This window comes from Cydia strobilella, chromosome Z (genome assembly GCF_947568885.1).
Source record: "Cydia strobilella chromosome Z, ilCydStro3.1, whole genome shotgun sequence".
In the NCBI taxonomy this organism is placed as follows: Eukaryota; Metazoa; Arthropoda; class Insecta; order Lepidoptera; family Tortricidae; genus Cydia; species Cydia strobilella.
The window spans coordinates 15,182,942-15,206,017 of record NC_086068.1 but is presented as its reverse complement, the minus strand read 5'-3'; the positions used below and the strand labels follow the sequence as shown (position 1 = coordinate 15,206,017).

The 23,076-nt window shown below is 37.6% G+C and overlaps 1 protein-coding gene and 1 long non-coding RNA gene across 3 annotated transcripts in view; one reads left to right on the top strand and one right to left on the bottom strand.

Annotated features, from left to right (window-relative positions):
• Positions 1 to 10,523, bottom strand: part of LOC134754495 (uncharacterized) — a 400,626-nt gene extending 390,103 nt beyond the window's left edge. The window contains exon 1 of the long non-coding RNA XR_010128897.1: positions 10,015 to 10,523. This is a non-coding gene — a long non-coding RNA (uncharacterized LOC134754495). The remainder of the gene's footprint in view (positions 1 to 10,014) is intronic.
• Positions 1 to 23,076, top strand: part of LOC134754436 (frequenin-2) — a 211,130-nt gene that overhangs the window by 89,433 nt on the left and 98,621 nt on the right. The window contains exons 2-3 of one of the 2 annotated variants that reach the window (XM_063690762.1): positions 12,194 to 12,301; positions 16,656 to 16,815. In XM_063690762.1, the coding sequence (XP_063546832.1) occupies positions 16,752 to 16,815 (64 nt within the window). In that variant the 5' untranslated portion in view covers positions 12,194 to 12,301; positions 16,656 to 16,751. The remainder of the gene's footprint in view (positions 1 to 12,193; positions 12,302 to 16,655; positions 16,816 to 23,076) is intronic. The other variant, XM_063690761.1, reaches the window with a different exon arrangement.

Genomic DNA, 23,076 nt, shown 5'->3' with positions numbered 1-23,076 from the left:
ACTTATCTAATTTATCACAAGATTGACACCGGTGATTGCCCACCAATTAAACAACCCTGCTATCGACTCTCCCCTGAGAAGCAAAAGGCGCTGATCAACGAAGTGGACAAGATGCTTGCTTGGAAAGTAATCAAACCCTGCGATATCTTGACTATCCCCATTTAATATAACCCCTAAGAAGAACGGTGAGCGGCGTTTCTGTGTAGATAGCAGGAAATTGAACTTCATCACTCGTCGTGACGCTTACAGCCTTCCTATCATGAACGACATCTTGGATCACCTGCGAAAAGCTAAATACCTGACTAGCATCGACATCGCTAAAGCATTCTGGAAAGTTCCACTCCAGACAAAGGTAAAACTGCATTCTATGTCCCCGGCAGAGGAATGTACCGTTTTGTGGTCATGCCTTTCAGCCTCACCAATTCTCCTGCAATAAAGCTAAGACTTATGGCCACAGTGTTTACGCCGGAATTCGAACACAAGGTATTTTGCTGCTTCAGGTATCATATCTCCGTTCTACTCGAGAAACTAACCTAACCTAACAATTAACTTCGAAAAAAGGCAATTTTTCAAAAAAGAACAAATACTTGTGATTCATCGTCGATGAACAAGGTTTAAGAGCTCATCCTGATAAGGTTCGTGCAATATTAGACTTCCTTATGGCAACCACGAAGAAATAAATCAGTAAATTCCATGGCACCTGCAGCTGGTTTAGAAGATTCATACCCAACTTCAATAGCAGCACCACTAAACAAACTAGCAGTTACAGGAAAGAACGCTACAAAATTCAATTCTACAACCCTTCACCGTCCATTGTGATGCCTCAAACTACGGAATCGGGGCGATTCTGACACAAAAACATGAAGACAAAGAAGCTGTCATTGCATATATGAGCAAAACGCTGAACAAGCACCAGCAAAACTACTAAACCACCGAACGCGAGACCTTCGCCGTCATATCTGCATTGGAACACTGGAGATGCTATCTCAATAACGGCAGACAGTTTACGGTATACACCGATCATGCTGACCTCAAATGGTTCTTAAATTTATCTAATCCAGATGCCAGTTGCCAGATAGACCCTCAGACCCTCGGACTCTCAACTTTCATCTTCATTCTGAAACACAAATGTGGTAAGGCATATCATCCCTAGTACTATAGTAGTATCACGCTTCAATAACAAAGACTCGGACCTTTACCATGTAGCACCTATAGTCCAAGAAAATCAGCATAGAATTAACGACGAACAGCTATATAACAGACTTATTTCAGATTACCAAAACAATCCCCACAGCTACCCAAACAACAACTTCAGAAACAACAAGCTATTCCGTCGGATGTGTAATCAAGAATCCTTATCAGATGACTTCATTTGGAAAGAAGTTCCACCTCCTGCTGAAAGAACATCGCTTATTGAAAAATTCCACGGACTACCGTCAGATCCTCACTTGGGAATTTTCAAGACATACAAGCAACTCTCACAACACTACTACTGGATAGGCATGTTTATGTAAGGAGGTGGCTAAACTTATATCTACATGTGAAACATGTTTATCCTACACTCAAATTATTCACCCTATGATGGTCCTATGGGCAAACCAAAAATTTGCTCACGACCCTTCCAATGCATATCCCTTGATCTTATGTGGCGAGCTGTTGGGGAGTGACGACCCCACGGACCCGAGTGCTCCAGAGAGTCGGTCAGGGTCTCCGTCTCCGGCGTGTCTTCGTCGGTCGGAGTGGACCCCAAGGGGACCCGCAGGACTCTCAGCTCTGGCTTGCCTTCATTGGCCGTCTAGAGGGGAGTCGTAAGAGTTATATGCTCCAGGGGTGGAAGTGTTAAAGGGCATAACGCCGCGAGTAACTTCGGAGAAAGCGCAGCACACCTCTCGACACCCCTGAGCCGCTCACTCCGGTGTTGCGTCTGGCCATCTTTACGATGGCGCATCAGGTGCCCATCTAACGAGTGGCGAGTCACCGCCTGCCTCGATAACTTGTGCAAGCAATGTTATGGCAGGTGTCCGGACTTCTTTGTAATAGCCCAGTCTTTTAACCACCCAAACCTTAACCATAGATCAGTACTCTGTCCATACTCTCTACAATAGTTTCCAATGCCTGCTGAAACCGGTTCACGGATATCTATTGATGTACCCGTGAATGGGTTCCACCAGGCGTTCTACATGACATCAAATCTCTCCAAACGGCCTCTACGTGTTGGATCTATATCCCCACGCACGCCTTATAAATGACCGGGCTCGAAAGACCCGAGAGTTTTAAAACGGAGATACACATAATAATAATAATAAAATACTTTATTGTGCACTACAAAGAAAAATACATGTTACAAACAATGACAGGACATAAGTGAGTAGGTAACAACAGGCGGACTTATCGCTAAAAAGCGATCTCTTCCAGACAACCTTCAGATAGCGATTCAGTGGCTAGAAATAAGTTAATGGGCAGTGCAAAATAACAAAGGTGTAAAGTTTACAAATCAAATACCTAAGTATAAATAACAAACAATGAAAAATAAACTACATAAACTACATATATTATTTAAGCAACAATAATACACTACATAAACCTACACAAAATACATAAATACATAATGAGAATTCAAGCAAGAGAAGAATAACGACCAGGTAGCGTGAACAAAAAGAAAAATATATACCTATATGTGTAAGTGAAAGGACCAAGACTAAGAAAGAGATTTTAAATAGTGTTCCTTTAGAAGTTTTTTAAAAATGGGTAGGGATTGAGCACGTCTTATATCAATGGGCAAAGCATTCCACAATCTTACAGACTGGAAAGTGAAGGATTTGTTGTAGAACTTACTAGATGACCGAGGGGCAGCAAGAAGGCGATTCTGAGAACACCTAACAGACAAAAGAAAACTAAACCGTTTTTTAAGGTATTCAGGAGTATTTGGAATAAATAAAGTGCGATAGAGTAGAGACAGGATATGTGTATTACGTCGGAAACGAATCGGTAATCACCTGAGCTGTGACCGGAAGCTGGAGACATGATCAAATTTTCGTAGCCCGAAAATGAAGCGAATGCACACATTTTGAAGCCGTTCAATCTTGTTCAATTGCTCTTCGGTAAGATCGAGATAAGAGATGTCGGCATAGTCTAAAATGGGAAGAAGAAGGGTTTGGGCCAGCGCGGTTTTAGTGGAAAGTGGTAAAAAGTTGCGGAGACGCCTAAGAGATCCCACAGCGGCAAAAATCTCGTGTTTCTAGTTTTTGGAGTCCTACAGATACTAATCATGGACAATTGACGTCAATTCCGTTCACGTGAGTTACACAGCTTAATTAATAAATGTAAAATACCCTTCGCAAACTTTAATCCCATTCGATTATGTGAATGAAATTTATAAAAATACAACGTGAGGCAATTGATTTGATGATGTAACTCTGACCGCTATTTTGTATTAAAAAAATTACAAACAAAATACATGCTACAGTAAAACAATTTGATCGTTATGAGTTGTTACAACGGAAACAACTTTTCAATCATCATGTCACGAAAAGCTGTAGATACTTAATAATAAAGTTTATCGTCAACTATGGCGTCACTCTATGCTATGGAAACCAAACGTGTGGAATATTGCATACTTTACTCACTTTGATGTCACGATAGCAATGTATGAATGGTAACTACTTTTTAAACTTTTGCGATTTTTGTACTATCAATTATGGCACATTGTATGTAGATGCAATTTAAACCTCTAAAGGGGCCCACTGACTATCAGTCCGCCGGACGATATCGGCATGTCAGTTGTTCGGACCGTCAAATTTTTGTTCTAACTGACAGGCCGATATCGTCCGGGGGACTGATAGTCAGTGGGCCCCTTAATAGTAAAGAAAAACGGCTTGGAAGAGGAACGCGAACGGACGGGATTCGGTGTCCGAAACTATGAAAAACACACGAACCAAAAAATTTGCTGCTTGTTGTTAAATATATAGGTATATGTAGTTATGGTCTGTGACACTAATTGACCCCAATTGGTCCCCAAATTGTAAAATAAAATACCGAATGTTGTAAGGGAATGTAAATCATTTAGATTTTAAGGCGTTTAAGTTTAAAATAAAAATGTTTCTATTTATTAAACAAAATTGAAGTTACCACCGTAAGCAATAACATGTACCTGTGTAGGCTATGTACTTAATAATTAACTATTAGGCAACTAATTAGCTAAGACTACCCATCTGTGTTTTAAGGGAGTCCCCTCTGCCAATAAACTGTCTTGCAGTTTGGCAGAAGAATTAATGTAAAAATATGGTTTATTTCGCCAGAATAAATGGTTTATTTATTGTTATTTATTTATTAAGCAGCAGCTGATCAAATAAAACCATACCGTTATCTGACTTCGGTTCTGATAAAAAACATTTTTGCATAAAAATGACTTGATGCTCATATTCATAATCATAATCATTTATTTGTTTGCTTAATTGCAATTGGCTTAAATATGACCCCAGTATTTGTTTGTATTTAAAACCAATCAAAAAGTATATTTTTAGCCGAGTCACATCACATTAAACTAAAGTGTGAAAGCCTGACTTTGCATTTCAGAGTCCAAGCGCCATTATCTCGCTGTCAGGTCAGACCTGAACTTTAGTTGCCGTTGCTTCTTTACAGTTTTTTTTTATCTATAAGGTTAAATGGGTTAAGAGAAGCACTTTTAGGAAATCCTCATTAACAGTATGAGCTCTTGCCCCAGATAAAATAAACTGTGTTTTTCTTACCCCACATAACCTTAGATAGTTAACAATAAAACCGTTACACTTATTGATCGAATTGATATTATAAGTACTACTTGTTTTCAATGGTATTATTTCTTTAGGTATCAAAGTTGTCAAGCCTGAATAAAATCCATATTAAATAACGAAGATAATGTTACCGAACAAACACCGAGCAGCGCTGCTGAGGGCGCCGGACGTTAACGCAACATTGACCGGTTTTTTCATAAAAGTGACGTTAGATAACAATACATTTTAATAATGGGGGCTCATCTAGATAACTTCTTATATAATATCATATTACTAACGAGTAAGGACTTTTTATCTAATAAAAGTATAATATCTTAGCATAACCCTAGGTATATACTTTACTGGTTTATAATTTAAGTAATCCTTTTAACTTTAATCTTTGCATACAAATTTCTGCAAATTTGTATAGACGTGGGGTATCTTTTCTCTGCAGCTGCCTGCTACCTACCTATAAATATTTATAATAGAAAATCACGCCCATGATAGGCAAGTTCTTATCTTTAACTTTATTTAGATTATGAAATAAAACTATGAAAACGGATTATATCGCGTATATTGAATTTATAATACATCCCGACGTTTCGAACTCTTTACAGCGTTCGTGGTCAACGGGTGACTGAGGAAAAATTACAAAGTGCAAAAATACCCACATACTAAAATAATGAACAATCATAGACTACAAACTTTAAGGCTGGTTGTACATGCAAAATCGGTTCATAAGGCTAGTTATACACTATAATTATTTTTCAAGTAAAGATATATATATATACACGCGATAAAAAACTATGCCGGCTCCAACCCTACACCACGGACCCGAGAAGATTTAATTGAAATATGTTTTCAAGCCAATGAAGAAGATGTCACAATTCCTGAGGCCTGTAAAATGCAATACCCCTCTACAGACTGCAGGAGTGTACAGGCTGGACTGTGAGTGTGGCCTATCATATGTCGGGCAGACGAAACGGAGCATTTCCACTCGGGTGAAGGAACACATAGCTGATGTCAAGCACCGTCGACCTAGGTCTGCTGTCTGTGAGCATGTCATGGATAAAGCCAATCACTCAATCAAGTTTGATAAGCCTCTGGTTCTTGCCAAGGAGAAGCGTTACATACCCAGAATGCTGCGCGAGGCCATTGAGATTAAGAAATATCCAAACTTTAATAGGGAAGATGGCTTTTCTCTACCACCAGCTTGGGATCCTGTAGTCCATCTGATAAAGGAGCAAGCGAGACATAGACTGTGAGACCTTAGTGTTGGATGATGCTGGACATTCTGATGTTTTGAAAAGATGTGTCCCGCCGAGTTTGTTGCCGGTCCCATATTGGGATACCCTCCTACAATTTAGGAGGGAATTAAATCTTCTCGGGTCCGTGGTGTAGGGTTGGAGCCGGCATAGTTTTTTATGGCGTATATATATATATATCTTTACTTGAAAAATAATTATAGTGTATAACTAGCCTTATGAACCGATTTTGCATGTACAACCAGCCTTAAAGTTTGTAGTCTATGATTGTTCATTATTTTAGTATGTGGGTATTTTTGCACTTTGTAATTTTTCCTCAGTCACCCGTTGACCACGAACGCTGTAAAGAGTTCGAAACGTCGGGATGTATTATAAATTCAATATACGCGATATAATCCGTTTTCATAGTTTTATTTCATGAGTAACTATCGCGGTAACCGAAGACAATATTATTTATTTAGATTAAGTAATAATAGAAAAGGCGCCGATAAGTCTAGTCTAAAGCTTAGGCCTCAATAATGTTATAAGTAATCATATTATGATTAATGGTTGGTTTACCTATAGGTATTTACATAACTATACCTACCTATATAGTTCAATATTTAATAAACTAGTGGCTCTGTGAGCTGTAGACCTCGCGAGCATAGCTTAAGATAAGATGGATGTGTCCTGCCGACTAACCACCAAAAGATGGCGTGATTGTGCACAATTTGCGAATTATCACCATCGTTACCAAAATTCAAACATTTTCTAAGACGTGCTGTTATTTACGCATGCAACAAAATATGACATCTAAATCGAAATATATTTACACTCAACAGTAGACTGTCACACTTCATCAAAAATGTGTAAAGAAAGACTGCAAAATATAGCAATATCTTGCATTCACATACGTACTGTGTCAAATGTCAGTAGATTCGTAATATAAAGTAACAGTAAAATAACGTAGAGGGCGCAGCGGATGGAATGTTTATTGTTAAAAAGATTAGAAATGAAATTTAAATTCTTGTTTGAGACTTTGACAAGGCACTGATATTTTTAGACATTAATTGTCATGTGCTCGTGGCATCCGTAACCTCTGTTTTGAAAAAACAAATCTGATAATAGCTGAGTTACATACATTTTTTCTAATAATTTTAAATATGGGGATAGGCTGTATTAGGGATACAGCCGCAGTGGTTGATGTGAAACGTGGCGTGGAAGTTATTGCGAAGACCGTATAGGGCCGCTTAAGGGACCTCATAGCGTAAAGCAGGCGCCCTGTATGTAATACTTAAATGTTGGGCTTTGCCCTACCCTACAGTGAAAAGGTTGTAAGTAAGGGGAAAAGGCGCCGCAGGCGCCCTGTACTTAATATTTACAGTGTAAATAAAACGCGCCGCAGGCGCCGTTTACGTAAGGCGTGCTTTTGAATGTCGGGCTTCGCTCGACCCTACAGTGTAAAACCTGTGTGTAAAAGCGCGCTTCGCGCGCTTGAATGTCGAGCTTCGCCCGACCCTACAATGTGAAGCCTGTGTGAAAGAGCGCGCTTCGCACGCTTGAATGTGGGGCTTCGCCCGACCTTACAGTGTAAAGGGCGCCTACGTGATCTTTACAATATAAAAGGCGCCCCAGAAGCCATGTGCAAAAAGCTATTGTAAATAATGTAGGTAAGAGCGCATTTGAGCGTTTTATGCCTTAACTTTTGCACACGGTGGCCTCAAACGCAGTCATGAAATTCCTGTAAAAATGCCACATTTGAACTCTTTTCCAGCTTTTTATAATACCGCATATTTTATTTTTATAATATTTCAAAAAGATCTATCAAATGAACTCAATTGTATCGAAATCGGTTAATGGACTGATGAGTAATTATTAAAAAAAACACTGCAAATAGAGGTCATTTTAGCTCCGAATGCGTCGTCAGCAGCAGCACATGCAGTTCCGACTTCCGAGTAATGGCTACTTTCGTTGATACACTGATATCGAAACCATTCATAATATACCGCCACCGCGCCATAATCGGTTTTCGATCCGAGCCCCTCCACGGGTTTTTAAAGACGTACACCTTACGTTTCACGTCAAAAAAAAGTTTGTCAAAAATTACCTTTTTCTTGCATCCTGTAGGTAGCTATGTTTTTTCCAAAATCTGGAAACCCCAATCTTTATTAATTTGAAATTGAGGTAAGGTCTTTTAAGACCATTTTCGCGTAGCAGCACGGGATATGGTAGTTGCCCTCACTGACCCAAACCAACCTGTATACCTGGCTGATTTTTGAATTTCTAAAAGTATTGAAATGCTTAGTAGTGGAGATATGTTGAAGGGAGCCACACGAAATCAAGCGCTCGAAACTCTAAAAACCGCACAAGTGCGGGTCGGACTCTCCCACCGAGGGTTCCGTAGGTATTAGTATTTGTTGTTATAGCGGCAACAGAAATACATCATTTGTGAAAATTTCAACTGTCTAGCTATCACGGTTCATTAGATACAGCCTGGTGACAGACAGACAGACAGACGGACAGAGGAGTCGTAGTAGTAGTCCCGTTTTTACCCTTTGGGTACGAAACCCTAATATTCGGCCCGTTTCGACCTGACATGTCACCACCTATCGAGTAAATTAGGTACTACTTAGTTAGGTCACCTGTGTTAAAGTGACATCTTGGTTAGTTATTTAAACAACTTCACCATCTTGTTTAACATGGATAGTGAAAAGGTCACTCACACAAACAGGCGTTGAGTAACATTTACTCAATTTTTTATTGAATTTTTCAATAATATTATTGAATAATTGGCTCCATAAACCCGCTCAGACAAACGAATCTATACTACATAAACCTCAAAGTTTATGGTGCAAGAAATCTACGTATTTTAAAAGAAAAACTGTAAATAAAGTTGTATGAAATTCGGAATAAGGAGAACCACTTAAAGCTAACTAAATGTATGGCTCCGCCGATCTGAACACTTTAGAAAATTTAATTAACAAAAATAAAACATATGTTTTAGTGCTAGTTAAATAAAAGCTTGTAAAAATGAAACGAATACGTTTAGCCCGCGCTTGATCAATCAACTTCAAAATAGAAAAATAAAAAACAAATAAAATAAACAATACGAAATTTAGGTGTAAAAAAACAAAATACAAAAAGTTATGTAGCAGCATACAATTACTGGGGATGGAACCAGGGACCACCCGGTGCGAACGAAAAAAGCGAATGTTTGCAAAACACGCCATGATAGTACTTACCTAAGCTGACGAAATTCAGCTACTCATTCTCGAGTAAAAACTAAATATCTAAATACCGCCAAAACCAGCAATACAAAGTTTCTGCATTTTTCGACATTTAATCTGTAAACTTATCTCAAAAAGAAAATATTGTTATGATATCGACACGACTATTTGTTTAGGCGCGAGCTATTCCGACTCCGCCATTTTGAAAATTTTCCAAAAACCGGATCGACAAAAAAATTATATTTAGTCATAGAATTTAATCACAAAATTTCACGAGAATCGGTTGAGAATTGCGACCTGTAGAGGAGAACATCCGGACATACAAAAGCAAAATGCGCTAGTCAAACCGTAGACCTTCGCTACGCTTCGGTCAACGCGATTAATTAGCATTTATATTAAGAAATGCTGCTACTTTTAATTTTTAATTTCTCATGCTCTGAAAGTGGTTCATTGTTGTTCTAAAAGGTGTGCACAAAATGATACGTTTCTGCTCTAGAACACTGTACTTTCTAAGTACGTTTTTTCTTTCTTTTTTTTACGATAAGCAATTAAAATTTTGGTTTTATACCTATAGTAGACTTGTTGTACAATTTCTATTCTGATATTTAACTCCCCGTTCCATTATTAACGATATTTTACCTAAATTGTTAATTGAAAGTACCCTCAAGAAATACTAATGAAGTTTATAGTTAGCCGTGTTTTTTTTAAATGCACATGTATTTTACTTTCCTCGTATTCGAAATGAAAAGTAGTGTTTAACTCGGGTGAAAGGAAAGGTAAATTGCGGTTTACGATTTATGACGTATTAAAAAAAACTACTTACTAGATCTCGTTCAAACCAATTTTCGGTGGAAGTTTGCATGGTAATGTACATCATATATTTGTTTTAGTTTTATCATTCTCTTATTTTAAAAGTTACGGGGGGGGGGACACATTTTACCACTTTGGAAGTGTCTCTCGCGCAAATTATTTAGTTTAGAAAAAAATTATATTAGAAACCTCAATATCATTTTTCAAGACCTATCCATAGATACCCCACACGTATGGGTTTGGTCAAAAAAAAATTTTGAGTTTCAGTTCTATGTATGGGGAACCCCAAAATTTATTGTTTTTTTTTTCTATTTTTGTGTGAAAATCTTAATGCGGTTCACAGAATGCATCTACTTACTAAGATTCAACAGTATAGTTCTTATAGTTTCGGGAAAAAGTGGCTGTGACATACGGACGGACGGACAGACAGACAGACATGACGAATCTATAAGGGTTCCGTTTTTTGCCATTTGGCTACGGAACCCTAAAAAGTACCAACGGAATACATTCGTAAGCCTATTATTTCAAATTATATAAATCCTAGTGTTTTCATTACAAGTGTAAACTAAACTTAACACAGATTTCAGTGTGTTACGTTGTGTTCCGTGTGTTATCGTATGTTATGATTTCCCGTGTGGTACAATTTTTGTGAGCCTTACCCTTATACCCCCTTTATTTCGCGCACGTTACGCGCGGCGCGCCATCATGTCTTTTGTTCCCTTCTAACTACCGCCTTATTCCTGGCTCAACACCTCTCATAAGACGATGGCTCGAAAGCGCCATCTACCCGACTGCGAAGGAAACTGCTTCAAGACCAGTTAGGGCAGAGGAAGGGGTAGAACCAGTTGTTATTAAATAGGCCGACAAAGGCATCAGAGCCCTCTTCTTTCTAGGATTTCATGGGCGAAGCATAGGCGAGATAGGCTATTCGTATTTTTGTAAACAAATTGTAATTTGGTTGTTGAAATCAAATAAAATTATTAACTTCACAAACACAAGTATTTATCCATAGCAATCCACCTCTCCTTAGTTTGGTAGATTTAACTTATTACTTGGCTTGACGTTTTGAACGCGACATCACATTCGTGGTCGCAGGCAAACTGGCGAGAAATTGTATCAACATCTTGCTGCGCGGATTATGCGAACTATCCGCACTTGGTCTTGATTGTATAGTTACTTTTGTCACTTTGCCTACACACAACACTCACGACATCCACAGTGGTTGTGTCTGGGTGTTTTATTCATTGACTTATTATTACTTCTTAAAGACGGGCCTTACGAGCGGTACGAAGTGGGTCAGTCGTGCAGTCTAACGTAATATGAACTTATGAAGCTTACATATAAAAGATTTATTGTGCCTTTTTAGGGTTCCCTACCCAAAGGGTAAAAACGGGACCTTATTACTAAGACTCCGCTGTCCGTCTGTCCATCTGTCTGTCACCAGGCTGTATCTCATGAACCGTGATAGATAGACAGTTGAAATTTTGATGATGTATTTCTGTTGCCGCTATAACAAAAAAATACTAAAAAGTACGGAACCCTCCCTCGGTGGGCGAGTTCGACTCGCAGTTGTCCGGTTTTTTATCACGCTTACATTTGCTAAGCGCTGGATTCCACGGAGACAAGATTCCCTGTCCTTCATTCTGGTTCAGATTTCGATGCTTCCTTCCTGATTTGACGTCGGAATCTTTTATTCGTAGGTTGTTAAGTTTATATATGAATCCTAAGGAACTCATTTCTATAGTTAATACAAGAATAATTATTGTGTGGTGATAATCGGTTTTTCTTATGATTAGTTGCTAATGGGTTATCAGTACGCAAATATTCTAAAAACCTTTTTTTTATTCCAGCGTTCTAAATATCCTCGATGTATACGCTATGCGAATTATTAATAGTTACTTTTGAATTATTAATATTAATTACGGGTACATACGCCCTCACAAGTACCTCATTGAAGCTTTAAGATATTAATAAGTCAGCAATCACAATGACGTTTTTAAAACGGTTTGCTATTATAGTTTCGTTTTCATTTTCGTCTGTGTGTACGTATGCGCTCAACACTTCCATACTAAAATGCTGCTGAAGCGATGAAACCTCGATGCTGTGCGAAATAATTTTATGACAAATTTAATTTAGTAACAACGTTTTTCCCTCGTTTCAGATAACGAACCCAATCATTGAGGGAATAGAGTTAGTGGTTCCTGAAAATTTTGTAATGGAGTGTGTGTGTGCTCGGTGCTACCTGAAGATAAATATAAAACGCTAAAAGGTACATGTAAACTTGAATTTCCAAGTAGACAGTTCCATTAAGTTTTAAGGCGCTAGTCGCTATTTTTGGCCGTAAACGCTTACTTTCTAGAGTATATATCTGCTTAACGGTTCAACAAAAAATTATGAATAAAATATATATTAATCTCCATTTTATGTACAACATTTCTAACGTTTGACTTTTTCCCTGTGACTTATAGTTTCTCCATAAAAGGAACATTACGACAGGTCGTTTTGCGACTAACTTTGCTTATATCTCCTAAACGGTTTATTCGATTAAAGATATTTTTAACCTAAATTAAATGTTTTAGCAGGCACTACAAATGCAACGTTTCATAATGTTAAATAATAATATTTTTTAAAGAAATCGAACATTATTCAACATTTCGTGCGTATGTAGCTCGAAAAAAGCGTGGCCGGCAGTCGTGTGCTAGCTTTGAGACGAGGAGGCTGTGTCGCTCGTCGCTCCGTGCCTTCCTTGTACTCTGTATGCTTGTGTTGAGCCCAAGTGCAATAAAATTGGAGTTATTGTGGCCAAAGACTAAATAACTGCAGAAAGTTGATTTGGTTCCCTTTAGCGCGCTTAACACGGTGTTTCGCAGCCTATTATAACGAAAATAATGACAATATTTCCACTTATGTTTGAGAAAGCTTCATTTGAAATATAAAAATAAAAGTTTTCTAACATGCGCGGACATATTGCTATTTTTACGTTTTGAATAAAGTTCGATTCCTAACAAAACAATAATTAATTGATTAATATAGGCTATCAATTTACGTACAACGATAGATATTTATTTATTCATTTTTAAGTTTAAATTTTTTTAATTGTGTTGGGAGGGTGGTGGTTGATGATGAAAACGAACAGTGACAAGTAAGAGTCAATTGATATTCTTTTATAAGCTAATCATAAATGAAAGCAGGCATAACCCAAATATAAACTATTTATAAGTCATGACCCTTACAATTGATTAAGCCGTTTAGTAAAAAAATCAAAATGGCCTGTCGTATTTTTTTTGGCGAAACTATAAACTAAGGCGAGAGGAAAAAATCAAACGTACTACTTACCACCGCAACGATAATACGAGTACCTATGCTATAATGTAATAGTTAGTTCGTATTTTATAAATGTTTTCTCGTTCAGATACGAATAGACCTTGCATTTCGTGGAGGTGGTAAATTATTATAATGGTAAATAATACCTCTTTAATTCAGAAACTATATACTTACTTACTGTTACGGTCTAGAGCGTATTTCTTCTAAATGGGTAAACAAAAAAATTATGAAAAAAATATATAGATATGAATCTTTATTTATTGTTCAACAATTGTAACATTTAATGTTTTTCTTGAAATTTATAGTTTCACCGTAATAAAAATAATACAACGGGCCATTTTGCGGCTAACTTTGGATATTTCTACTTAACGGCTAAATCAATTAAAATTATTTTTAAACTAACAATAAAGTTTTAAGAGCTGACGGTCTTTCCACCGCGATAGAACCGGCCGACGATTTATTTTATTAACAATATCATCTAAATTCTAAACTACCATCTGACAAAGTATAATGAAATGGGATGCGATGACTGAAAAGATTTTTTTTACATGTTCATGTGAGCAGCTGACCTTCCACCGAAATACAACCGGCTGACGATTTTTTTATTCACATTAGCATCTAAACTATCATCTGACAAAGTATCATGCAGGAGGCGATGACAATTTTTTTTGCTTGTTTCGCTGGCTGCCATTCCTCAACCCACCAACGGAGCGGCAGCTGACGTTCACGGAGGTTCATCATACATAGCCGTTAACTATATCGGAGTTATTGTGGCCAAAAAATAAAAAAACTGCAGAGCGCTGATTTGGTTGTGTTGTGGCGCGCTTGTAATATAAATTTCCCACGAATAATATTCCCACGTAATGTTTGAGAAAACTTCGAACTTCGAAAAATAATACTAGTTTAACACTAGTAGGTAGGTAACAATTCCCAAAATGTTATATGTAGAGGTAGACTAGGTAGTAGGTACTTAATTTTATAAGTTAACTATTAATGGCATTAATTATATAAATTTATTACGGATAAAAAAATGACTATAAAATAAACGCACGCCTCAATTTAGTACATACCAAGCTCTAGCTATAAATTTTAATCAGTCGAATTGACTTAGGTTTGTAAGAAACAGATAAAACACAAATTAACTAATTGAGGCTTGCAAAGTATAATGCATAAGGGAATATATTTTTATTATAATTTACGAGCTCCACTAAACGCATGATCTACTCATACTCAAACGATAAAATATCTGCAAAAATACACAAATACGAGTATAGCGCCAACCGCGCGCCTCTGGGCTGTAGCTTATTCTTTGAACTTCGTTGTGGTAAATTCACGTACGATCGCAGTGAGCGGGGTGCGGGTACAGAGACGCTGAGACGCTCAAGGACACATCAGCGACTATCGTCTTAAATAGACCAGTTCCTGAAAACGTCACACCACTCTCTTTCCTTGGCAACCGTGCACTCCGTGCAGTGTGGTGGCCGACTCTTCATAATAATGTACCTAGCCGTATTTTCTACCTGAATTCTCTACATGCACGATAACTACCCAAGTAAAGGCCAGGATAGTCAATAATTTCGCAAGTGTAATACCACAGAACTGGATGACAAAGAACAACTGTCAAGCTTTAAAAGTGCGACCAAAAATGAAATGCAAGTGTGTGCGTAAATTGTCTATGTGAGATCAAAAAAAAGATGTCATGTTACAACATATTAATAATCTATCGGTGTTTGATTGCTTTATCGACTACTTTTTCAAATGTGTTTGTTTGTTTTATCAATTATTTTTATTTTTATCTGACCATTTTTGAGTTTGACGACGGCCGCGGATGGCCAGGAGAGTATCACAGTAGACAGGAACGAGTCATGCAGAATGCTGCGTCACTCACCAAAAACTGGAAAAATAAAAACAAGGCCGTTCCCTGAGCCAGAAGGCAAAAAATCTCCTTATATGATCATATTTTTCTAAGAGATGTTGATATTCGTAGACGTGGAAAAAATATATGTAGTTCTTGATTGTATTATTTATCTGTCATTTATAAGCTCCGATACACGAATTATGACACTTCGCTCGATACAATTAATTCCCAAAGTAACCTCTAACTAGGACTTTTAATACAACTTTACTCGGTTATTTATAATGTAAACAATATAATTTAAACAAAAAAAAGAAGAAAAAACAATCTTACTTAAATAGTAATTTGACGCTTTCGAATTTCAATATTGTAAGGCAACATTTTTAAAATAAATAAAAATCGACAAAATTCGATCAAAATTGACACTTAGCGCGCATGTTCTTTTTTGCGAAATGTGACAGTGATAGCGGCAAACCGATGGAACGGCCTTAAATAAAAAAAGAAAAGGAAACCGACTTCAAGATAAAATATTATATGCGAGAATCCACCAGTAAGTCGGTGCCAAATCAAATAATTACAATACCGGCCAATAACTAATGTAAAGCTTTATAAAGAAGGAATTGTTATCGACCGCACCGGACCTAGCTGCTAGTGCTAGCATGACTTGCGTTCTGCCTTGCGACTGCAAACGCAACTCGTGCCTCGTGCTAGCCAGTCAGAGTCGCCATTCAGTTCGACACTTCAAACATATTTACTCGTAGTTGCTACTACTTGCTAGTGCATAGGTACCTATAATAGTACATTATGATACAAGTGTGCTAAGCTGGTTATTGCACACGAGGCGATATTGTGCGCGCGAGCTGTAAGCGAGCGCGCAATAAGAAAGCCGATGTGTGAGCTGGTGTTGTGATTAATAACTGGTGAGCAAAAAAACGATAGCCCTCATTAATTTATTGTCTAATTGATTTATGCGACATCTGAAATTAATATTAATATTGTTTTTAAAGAGATCGACGTCAACTTTATGAAGTAAAATACGTTATAAGAAGCGAAAGAGGCTCTTGATTTATCGCTATCTTATAAATGGCTTGTTTTCGCAAAAGACGCGCCAAAATAAAGTATTTAGTTTACGTCGCGCCGCTTTTCGTCGTTCGCCCTACAATATTCAGAAGGAAAACAGCTATAATTTATGTTGGTTGAGGCAGGAATAGAGAAGTTCTGTAGGTACTAGAAAGAGACGGGTAGCAAACGCTTCGGTTAATCCGTTGATGCATCTTTGTACAAATTATTTGATATCCCCACCCCCAGCGGCTGGTGACAATTTCGACCTTTACATAAAAGAAACTAAAAACCTTAATTAATTCAACATTCACTCTTCTTTTAAATAAACATGATTTTTAAGATGTGGGTCATTACGTATTTCTAATTGTAAATCTATTTGCAGGTAGTCCGTCGTGTGAGAAGAGTAATATGTAAAACGTGACTGCGAGTGTCGACCAAGTGACTTGGTACCTCAGTCCGCCGCCAGGTAGCCGCCGCCATGGGCAAGAAGAACTCTAAACTCAAACAAGACACGATCGATCGGCTGACCACCGCCACTTACTGTAAGTAACGTATTTTTAGGGTTCCGTACCCAAATTAAAAAATCATTCATGGGTAATTGTGTAAGATTTTATAATAAACTTTCAAATATCATCACTGAATTATCTGTTAATAAATTTAAAAAATATGTAAAACGTAAGCTTATCTCTAAAGCCTATTTTAGCACACAAGACTACATGAATGATGAAACACCATGGGGTTGTGATTGAAAATAATTAATAAAAATAAAAAATAAATTATTTTGCAAACGTACAGTTAATGGTATATATACAATCATAAAAAATAACAAACGTATCTAAATTAAACAATAAACTACAAAACTAACTAAAATATTTTATTCAAAAAGACCTCCGCGAGCTGTACCGGGTGCAAAGGTGCCCATCACACTTGCCGCGTTACCACGTTGAATAGCGACGGCCAACCTTTGCACCAGGTAATTAATTAATTATTTATTATTATGTTAGTAATGATTAAATAGATAATTCAATGAATCCCTATATTAGGTAATTCGTATTTTTTGACATTTAGATTTTTATTATAGAAAGTTTCTAGACTAGTATTTTTTTTTACAATTTTGGTGTTTGACGATCCTTTTGTGAAATTCTTATTATTAAGTTTGACATATCTATAACAATTTAATGATTTTAAGAATAATAATAACTGCATCAATAAATTGCTCTGATATTTAGATTAAGGTATTTTTTTTTTAAACTTGACAATTTAAAAGTGCTTGTTGCTAGGCCTATTTGAATAAAGAATATTTTGACTAAAAAAAAACCGGCCAAGTGCGAGTCGGACTCGCGCACCGAGGGTTCCGTACTTTTTAGTATTTGTTGTTATAGTGGCAACAGAAATACATCATCTGTGAAAATTTCAACTGTCTAGCTATCACGGTTCATGAGATACAGCCTGGTGACAGACAGACAGACGGACGGACAGACGGACAGCGGAGTCTTAGTAATAGGGTCCCGTTTTTACCCTTTGGATACGGAACCCTAAAAAGGATAACAACGGGACCCTATTACTAATGCTCCTCCCTATATCCGTCTGTCTGTCACCAGGCTGTATCCGTGATAGTGATAGACAGTTGAAATTTTCACAGATGATGTAGTTCTGTTGCCGCTATAACAACAAATACTAAAAAGTACGGAACCCTCGGTGAGCGAGTCCGACTAGCACTTGCCCGCTTTTTTTTACAACAAAAGACCGCTGCGCCTTTATAACAGATGAGTTTCATAGAGAAAAGTAGGTATTTACTTAGATACGTTTGTTATACTTTTCCATTAAAAGATTTGTTTAGTTTTTTTATGTAGATTAAATATTTATATCATATCTACTGTGGCCTACACAAATCCTCAAGTAACTATAACTTCCATAATTAAAATTGGGTCTATGATTTGAACATACTTAATATTTCATGCGTGTCGTATGTGAAATAGGTATTGTAAAAAAGCCGACGAATTGTTTAAGAACCTATCCCTACTCCTAAGTAATTGGACATTTTAAAAGTGCACAAGTTTCGCCTCGCGAGAGATTTCAATATGGAGTTTTCAAGGTTTTCGTACTCAATGTATACTTATTCAGAATAATAATTCCGCTTCTTAATTCGGGCACTTTGTTTTTATGCAAATCGGTCTCGGGTGTCTAGTTACTTTTCGCTCATTAAAATTTCTCCTAAATAACAGTGCCAAATTTTAATCACATTTAACCACAAGTCATTTTAGCGATGTGGATAATAATAATAATAATAAGCCCGCAGGGCAGCTTGTGGCGAGCTGTTGGGGAGTAACGACCCCACGGACCCGAGTGCTCCCGAGAGTCGGTCAGGGTCTCCGTCTCCGGCGTGTCTTCGTCGGTCGGAGTGGACCCCAAGGGGACCCGCAGTACTCTCAGCTCTGGCTTGCCTTCATTGGCTGTCCAGAGAGGAGTCGCTAGAGCTATATGCTCCAGGGGTGGAAGTGAAAGATGCATAAGACGCGAGTTGGCACAGTGGCTGCTAACAGCCACTGGGTAGAAAGCGGCGCACACCTCTCGACACCCCTGAGCCGCTCACACCGGTGTTGCTCCTGGTCGTCTTCACGACGGCAGTTTCAGGGGCCCATCTAGTCAGCGGCGAGTCACCGCCTGCCTCGATAACGTGTACAACATTGTTATGGCAGGTGTCCGGACCTCTCAGCAATAGCCCAATCTTTTGACCAGCCAAACTTCAACACCATAACCGGCACTCTTTTCCACTGTGTTAATAATAGCCCCTACGCCTGTTGGAACCGATTTACGGGTATCTATTTGTACCCGTGAATGGGTTCTAGCAGGTGTAGTACATAACAGCAAACTTCTCCAAAGGGCCTCTACGTGTTGGATCTATATCCCCACGCACGCCTATCAAATGACCGGGATGTATATACCCGTGAGTTTATATGAGATACAAATAATAATAATAATAATCTACCAATAATGTTAATGAGCGCTGGTGCCCTAGCGGTAAGGCGTGCAACTTTTGATCCGGAGGTTGCGAGTTCGAACCCCGGCTCGTACCAATGAGTTTTTCGGAACTCGTGTACGCAATATTATTAGATATTTTACCAGTTGCCTTTCGGGGAAGGAATACTGGAAGGCCTGGTCAAATATACTTAACAGCTATAAAATTCCAAGTTTACATAGATGCGAAACAATTTATCTTCGTATGGATTGCAGGTTGCATTAATTGACTCTGGGGTATAGTATTTTGGAAACCCTGATGCCCTGATCTATGGCATTGCAACAGAAACCATCGTTGAGAGCGCCATCTAGAATTAGCGTTGACCTACTCATACTATTTTTGATAGTATTTTAGCTGATACGAAGTCTGACCGATTAATATATGTGACACGTTTTTTTTTTTTTTTTTTCAATGTCGGCTTTTGTAAAACACATTTCTACACATTATTAAATTGTAAACGGAGGTAAATTTTCAAACTTAAATACGCGATTAAGTCCCGTTTTACAATTTAATAGTCGGCTTTTGTTTTCAGAATAATCTACTTAGTCCGCTAACAAACAGGAAATTTTGTAGCTTTTCCACCATTTTCAATTTTCGAAAATTTAGTACCCTACGACGTTCCGTAAGCTTCTGCATATTTTAATACCACTGCTATTCGTGTATCTATATAACTTTAGTACCCTACGACGTTCCGTAAGCTTCTGCATCATTATTAATACCACTGCCATTCGTGTATCTGTATAACTTTAGTACCCTACGACGTTCCGTAAGCTTCTGCATATTTTAATACCACTGCTATTCGTGTATCTGTATAACTTTAGTACCCTACGACGTTCCGTAAGCTTCTGCATCATTATTAATACCACTGCCATTCGTGTATCTGTATAACTTTAGTACCCTACGACGTTCCGTAAGCTTCTGCATCTTTTAATACCACTGCCATTCGTGTATCTATATAACTTTAGTACCCTACCACGTTCCGTGAGCTTCTGCATCTTTTAATACCACTGCCATTCGTGTATCTGTATAACTTTTGGAAATATAGCCGAATTACGTTCTCCCACGAAAACGATCTGATAAACACTTTCAATGTTATAATCGATAAATAGATTAGTTTTATTATGCATAAAATTAGCTGTTTTTGTTGTGTAGGCTGCATCTTACACTACATATGCATTTAAGGCTGTTCCATGAGCTAGAAGGTAAAAAATCTCCTTATATGATCATATTTTTCTAAGAGACCGCGTGTGATATTCGTAGACGTGGAAAAAAATAATTATATGTAGTTCTTGATTATTATTATTTTTAATAACACAGCTTCCGATACACGAATTATGGCACTTCGCTCGATACAATTAATTCCCAAAGTAACCTCTAACTCGGATTTTTAATCAAACTTTACTCGGTTATTTATTATGTGACACTGTAAACAAAGAAAAGAAGAAAAAACAATCTTAACTTAATTAGTAATTTGACAGCTTTCGAATTTCGATATTGTAAGGCAACGTTTTTAAAATAAATAAAAATCGACAAAATTCGATCAAAATTGATACTTGGCGCGCATGGTTTTTCCCGTTCTTTCTTGCGAAATGTGATGGAACAGCCTTAATGGTTAAATAGATCTTACTCGCTCATTACCTTTCCCTTCCGCAGTGGAAACCCAGCTGTTTCTTGTTTTCATAATAGCGCGTGAAGCGTTGAATAAGCGTCATTTTACTTACTGTCTACGATAATGACTGCAACGAAGCGTTAACCAAAGTAGCCTTTCTTGCGGGGTCACCGTAAAAGGGGTTGAATAGTATTTTTATAACTGTTTATGTTTAATTGTGATAAATCGGTGCGGTGTATATTCAAAGTATCGCGTGACCGCGCTCCGCTACCGCCATTACATGTTATGAAGTGGGAGCCACGCCTCTCGACTCGTGATTCAGTAATCGCGAGCGGACCATTACAGACTAAGTAACTGATATACAGCTCTCGGTTAAAAGTAATCCACTTTTGATTTAAAAATAACACTAATTACTTGAGCTACCTACAGTAGGTAGATTGATGAAAAGTTTTGGAGTGGTTTTTGCTATTGAAATCTTTGATCCCAGATTTCCCAGATCGTACTGTGGGGATTTTTGAAAGTCTTGTAATAGTTTTGTGTTGTTTGGAGCTACTTTGCTCCTCACTGGGTAATTGTGCTCCAACAGTTTTTATGTGTAGATTTTTTAAATTTAGATTTTTTTTGCAAAGTAGTCATTTTACGTTATTTATGATTTAGGGTTATATGAAGAATTACTACACCACTCTACCTATACAAGAATAACTTAAGCCAAGCATATATTATATTATATTTTGAAGAAATGTACCGTTTGCATAAACTGTAGCACGATCCCGTTAGCGTAGCCTTTAAACGCGTAGGAACACGGGAACCTATGTAACTTTACTTTTGAGTGGCATTAACGTGAGACACTTCATTCGATTCTTGTCTGTCTGATTTAATTTCTTGTCTTATAATTACTTATATAACAATTCAAGTCTTGAAGACCCTTTACACCTTTAAGGATAATTTGATGATCGTTTTTTTATTTATTTATTCCCTCTTCTGGACTATGGTGACATTGCGTTTCTGGATTGTAATGAGGAATTGCTAAATAAACTTGAGCGTTTACAAAATGTTTGTATTAAGTATATATTTGGCCTCCGGAAATATGATCACGTCTCCAAATTCCGCTCCCAGCTCGAGTGGTTACCGATCCGCCAACGCAGAGATGTGCATGTCGTGTCGTTGCTGTTCAATATACTCTTCGACCCCCGTTCCCCATCTTACCTAACGGAAAGATTTAACTATCTGGCTGAAGGCAGTGATCACCGCTTACGATCGAGTTCTAATCTCACGCTTGCTATTCCTCCTAATAAGACGCGATCGTATGCAAATTCTTTCACGGTTCGCGCTGTGAAGTTGTGGAACGAGTTGCCTCTGTCGCTCCAACAGTCCCAGTCTGTAGCGTCACTCAATGCTAATCTGAAGAAGCTTTGGCTTTCCAATCAGCGTGATCTGGTTAAGTACTAACCTTTATTTTTATTTTCTTACACTTGTGATATTTATATATATTATAATATATATTTAGTATTGTATGTATGTATGCTAGTGTGTATTTTATGTATTTTAATCTATAGTGTTATTTCTTTTTTTAAATATTAATTTGTACATCCTGTAAGTTTGTCTATCTGACCTGGCTATAGTTTTCCACTCATCTACTCGAAGGTTAGCTGGAAGAGACCCTTATAGGGATAAGTTCGCCTTTGTACTTCCATTACTATAATTTATTTTTGTAAACCTGTGTTGTGTACAATAAAGTGATTACTACTACTACTACTACTATATTTTATCTCTGACACCTAGAGACTTTTACATCTCTAAACAATTTTAGTACTTAATTGTCTGTTGTTTGTATATTTTTTATTAGTTTTTTTTTGTGTAATTCGGCATTTAGACTGGATACATCTCTAACAAAGTATCTAATATTTCATTGATTGATGTTTGATGTACGTTTTTAACTCTTTTAATACCTACGTAAGTGTGGGCATAAATTACATACAAAATCTATTCTTAGGTATCAAAATAGTACTTATAGGACTGGCCTTACACTGTAGGGTCGGGCGAAGCCTGACATTCAAGCGCACTAAGCGCGCCTTACATACGGGGCGCCTGCAGCACCCTTTACACTATGAGGTCCATATAAGCTGCCCTAAGCGGCCTTTGTCAATAACTTTCCACGCCACGTTTCACGTCACC